Source organism: Erythrolamprus reginae, chromosome 11 (genome assembly GCF_031021105.1).
Source record: "Erythrolamprus reginae isolate rEryReg1 chromosome 11, rEryReg1.hap1, whole genome shotgun sequence".
Lineage (NCBI taxonomy): Eukaryota > Metazoa > Chordata > Lepidosauria > Squamata > Dipsadidae > Erythrolamprus > Erythrolamprus reginae.
This window is the reverse complement of record NC_091960.1, coordinates 29,379,228-29,383,826: the sequence shown is the minus strand read 5'-3', so window position 1 is coordinate 29,383,826 and position 4,599 is coordinate 29,379,228. Positions and strand designations below refer to the sequence as shown.

The 4,599-nt window shown below is 47.9% G+C and overlaps 1 protein-coding gene across 2 annotated transcripts in view; it reads right to left on the bottom strand.

The window, feature by feature from the left end:
* Nucleotides 1–1,285: 1,285 nt before the first annotated feature.
* CAP1 (cyclase associated actin cytoskeleton regulatory protein 1) overlaps nucleotides 1,286–4,599 on the bottom strand; it is a 45,818-nt gene continuing 42,504 nt past the window's right edge. For both annotated transcript variants that reach the window (XM_070764687.1, XM_070764688.1), the window contains exons 12-14: nucleotides 3,255–3,398; nucleotides 1,843–2,812; nucleotides 1,286–1,676 (exon numbers count right to left, since the gene is read on the bottom strand). In XM_070764687.1, the coding sequence (XP_070620788.1) occupies nucleotides 2,729–2,812; nucleotides 3,255–3,398 (228 nt within the window). In that variant the 3' untranslated portion in view covers nucleotides 1,286–1,676; nucleotides 1,843–2,728. The remainder of the gene's footprint in view (nucleotides 1,677–1,842; nucleotides 2,813–3,254; nucleotides 3,399–4,599) is intronic.

The following is a 4,599-nucleotide window of genomic DNA, read 5'->3' as shown; positions in this document are numbered from 1 at the left end:
TCGCATTGGTGGTAACTTCAGGGCTAGTGGGACTTAGCGACACACATCTCTAGGTACGTATACTTGACAGTTGTACTTTCAGAGTACAATTTCAGAGTGTTACAGCATAAGCCCAGAATCCCCCAGCCAGTATTGGGCTGAACCGATCCCTAGTAAGCTACAGACTCATCCAGGCAGTATACAGTGGTACCTCGTGATATGAACCCCTCGCCATACGAACAATCCGAGATACGAATCCGGGGTTCGGAAATTTTTTGCCTCTTCTTCCGAACTTTTTCCGTCTTACGAACCTGCCGCCTGAATGCCGAACCCGGAAGTTCGGCGTTCGGGAGACCGCCAAGAAGCCCCGCCGCCCGGCTGTTGCCTTTTGAAACAGCCAGGGGGGCTTCTTGGCGTTCTCCTGAACGCCGAACCCGGAAATTCAGCAAGTTTGGGGGCGGCATTCGGGTTCAGGATGATGCTGAGAAGCCCCGCCGCCCGGCTGTTAGCTTTTCAAAAGAGCCGCGGAGCTGTCAGAGCCGCGGAGCTGTCGGGCCCGTCGGGAGGCTGGAAAGGAGGTGGGGAATCCCAACAGGGAATTCCATGGGCGGAGCTTTGATGTCACGAAAACGTCCTTCCTGGCCGGGCGAAACATGGACTCCAGGAAGGACGTCTTCGTTACGTCAAAGCTCCGCCCATGGAATTCCCTATTGGGATTCCCCACCTCCTTTCCAGCCTCCCAACCAGCCCGACAGCTCCGCGGCTCTTTTGAAAAGCTAACAGCCGGGCAGCGGGGCTTCTCGGCGGCCTCCCGAACGCCGAACCCGGAAGTTCGGCAAAAGTTCGGGTTTGGCGTTCGGGAGGACGCCGAGAAGCCCCCCGGCTGTTTCAAAAAGCGACAGCCGGGTGGCGGGGCTTCTCGGCAGCCACCCAAACCCGAACTTTTGCCGAACTTCCGGGTTTGGCATTGGGAGAACGCTGAGAAGCGCCCGGCTGTTTCAAAAGGTGACAGCTGGGCGGCGGCGGTTTTTTTGCGTTTTTTTTTCTTGCACACATTAATTCATTTTACATTGTTTCCTATGGGAAACAATGTTTCATCTTACGAACTTTTCGCCTTACGAACCTCCTCCGGGAACCAATTAAGTTCGTAAGACGAGGTATTACTGTATTTTAAAAGCCTTCCAAGGCGCAGATTATTCAAGCAAGAGAGAACAAGCATTCTGGCCAGAATTATAGAAAACCAACAATGGAACATCAGCGACCAGCTCGAAAGACGCTTGTGGCAAAGCCTTAGTAAAAATCACACTTTATGAGCAACTTGGCATTAACTTTATTCTATCTTCAGTATAATTTTTAAGTACATAAGAAAGATTTTTTTATATATATTCCACAAGCCTCAAGAGAGAAGTGAGAGTCACAGGACAGTTTCAAAATAAAGAGTTGCATATCTTGTGTTAAATTTCCAAGTGGAGAAAACAAAAAAAACGTGGCAACGAGGGACTACCTGCATTACTACAGTTAAGGCAAGGCAGCTCCCCATGGTGGGTCATTACAGTACCATGCCTTCAAAACCTGGGCGTGATCGCCCAGAGTGCTGTGTGACACAAAAATCTGCAGAGAAGCAGCAGGGAGAGAAGGGAGAACTAGCTAAAGAGTGTGTGTGTGTTTGCACAAATGCTAGGGCAGTGTTTCCCAACCTTGGCAACTTGAAGATATCTGGACTTCAACTCCCAGAATTCCCCAGCCAGCATTCGCTGGCTGGGGAATTCTGGGAGTTGAAGTCCAGATATCTTCAAGTTGCCAAGGTTGGGAAAACACTGCAAGGGGGCTAATAAATGCCAGTGAGCAATAGAACTAAAACACCATGGAATTGTGCTTACAAACAATTAAATACTTCTGTTGGAATGGAGAATTAATTCTGCCCTGGTGGGTCGGTGGAAACTGGGGGGAACTGTCCTGGAAAATGAGGAGTGTACATCAGCTGTTCCAAAGAGGCCTCTTGGGTACAATTTTCCCTTTCATAGGAGAGATTTGAATGGAAGAGGTCGAGGGGCAGCTTTCGGACTGCTGGACGGGCGCCCAGGACGGAGAATTGGTCCCAATCTTGTGGCACCTGCGCCAGGGGGCGGTTTCCCCCCCCTCCCCTCACACCATGGCACAACACAGAATTTACACGGACAAGACAGGAAGGTGGGGTGGTGGTGGTGGTGGTGGAATAAGGGGAGAGAAGGAATGTTACACATCCCATTTTCAGCCTTTGGTCCAGCAAAGCTAATTTCCAGCATCTCTTGGGTGAGATTAGTTAAAGAGAAGAAAAATCCCCTTGGGTTTCCCCCAATTTATGCCCAACAAGCATAACTTTTAATGGGGTGTGTGTGTGTGAGGTACCATATCCTGACAGAAACCTTAGCCCCTCCCCCAACGTTCCTCATTTAACTGACGCTCCTCGGCGCCTGTACCTCAACTGGACAAGATGGCGGCTGCCTGACTGAGGGGGGGAGGGGGAGGGAACGCCACACCTCCCTGCCAGTCAAGGGAGTGAAGAATGGGATGAACCTGCCACCCTGCCCTAAATCCCAGCCTGAGGTAATTTCCGTGAGGGGAAGGACGCAGGACTTTCAGAAGACAGAAGCAGACAAGAGTTGAGGGGGGGTGAGGGGAAATATGTGGGAGAAGGAATCTAAAAGCCGCCCCCCGGAAAGCATATTTTTTTTGTGTGAATCCCCCACAGTGATGGGTAGAGGCCATCTTATCCGGCGATTTCCGTCACCGTGGTGACCAACTTCCGCCCGTTCCACTGCGTCTTGAATTGTTCAGGGACAGGAAATTCGTTCTGAGGAAACAAAACGTATAAACCATTGACCTATTATGTCAATTGTGTAGAATTTAATTTAATACATTTCACTTCTCTGCTGCGCAATCCCAATGGAACTCAGGGCGTCTTGCCACAGTAAATAGTTACATACAATAAAGTCAAATATTAGTTAATAAGAACAGTAAAACCCACAATAAACCTTAATAAACTATCCAATCAAACACACATACATATGGAATCTGTCATAATTCGGACATGATAAGAAGATAGACATCTCCTGAGGACATCTTCATCTCTGGGCATTGCCAGGCATGTGACCGATCCCTTTTACTACCGTCGCAACATACAGCCGTAAAGGTCAGGCGCCATTACAGCCTTGTGTCAAAGATTAGCTATATCTCCCCCACTTTTCAGCCTCAATGGACCCCCCCCCTTCCGAGTAATATGGAAAAGAACTCACAAAGTCACCGTTGTCTGTCGGAACAAGAACGTTCATCTCCGAGGACTTGGCACTGACAATCTCACACTCTAGAGAGCCCTTGCTCAAGTAGACTTGACAACCGTCTGTCTTGTTGATGGAAATGGTTGGCACTTTACCTATTACCTAATTTTAAAAAAGGAAAGGAAAGAAGACTATGGTGAGAATCAGCCAAGGGCTCCATCTCCTTTGCTAAGATTGGCCAATGTTTTTTCTTCCTTTTTAGAAATCACATTTCCCTTCATAGTGCCTTTAGAACCTAAGGTGGACAGGAATAGAACAAGTGGCAGGAAGAGCAAGTCCAAAGACAGAAATTGAGATCCATTGGCTTCTTCTGAACCTTCTTTCTACATTTTCCCAAGAAGAGGCATATGGATTCTTAAAAGGGACATATGGATTCCTAAAACCAAGGAGGCACGTATGGATTGTTAAAACGAAGAAGGGACATATGGATTCCTAAAGCCAAGGCGGGACGTATGGATTCCTAAAGCCAAGGAGGCACATATGGATTCCTAAAACCAAGGAGGCACGTATGGATTGTTAAAAAGAAGGGACATATGGATTCCTAAAGCCAAGGCGGGACGTATGGATTCCTAAAACCAAGGAGGCACATATGGATTCCTAAAACCAAGGAGGCACATATGGATTGTTCAAACGAAGAAGGGACATATGGATTCCTAAAGCCAAGGCGGGACGTATGGATTCCTAAAACCAAGGAGGCACATATGGATTCCTAAAACCAAGGAGGCACGTATGGATTGTTAAAACGAAGAAGGGACATGGATTCCTAAAGCCAAGGCGGGACGTATGGATTCCTAAAACCAAGGAGGCACATATGGATTCCTAAAACCAAGGAGGCACGTATGGATTGTTAAAACGAAGAAGGGACATATGGATTCCTAAAGCCAAGGCGGGACGTATGGATTCCTAAAACCAAGGAGGCACATATGGATTCCTAAAACCAAGGAGGCACGTACGGATTGTTAAAACGAAGAAGGGACATATGGATTCCTAAAGCCAAGGCGGGACGTATGGATTCCTAAAACCAAGGAGGCACATATGGATTCCTAAAACCAAGGAGGCACGTATGGATTGTAAAACGAAGAAGGGACATATGGATTCCTAAAGCCAAGGCGGGACGTATGGATTCCTAAAACCAAGGAGGCACATATGGATTCCTAAAACCAAGGAGGCACGTATGGATTGTCAAAACGAAGAAGGGACATATGGATTCCTAAAGCCAAGGCGGGACGTATGGATTCCTAAAACCAAGGAGGCACATATGGATTCCTAAAACCAAGGAGGCACGTACGGATTGTTAAAACGA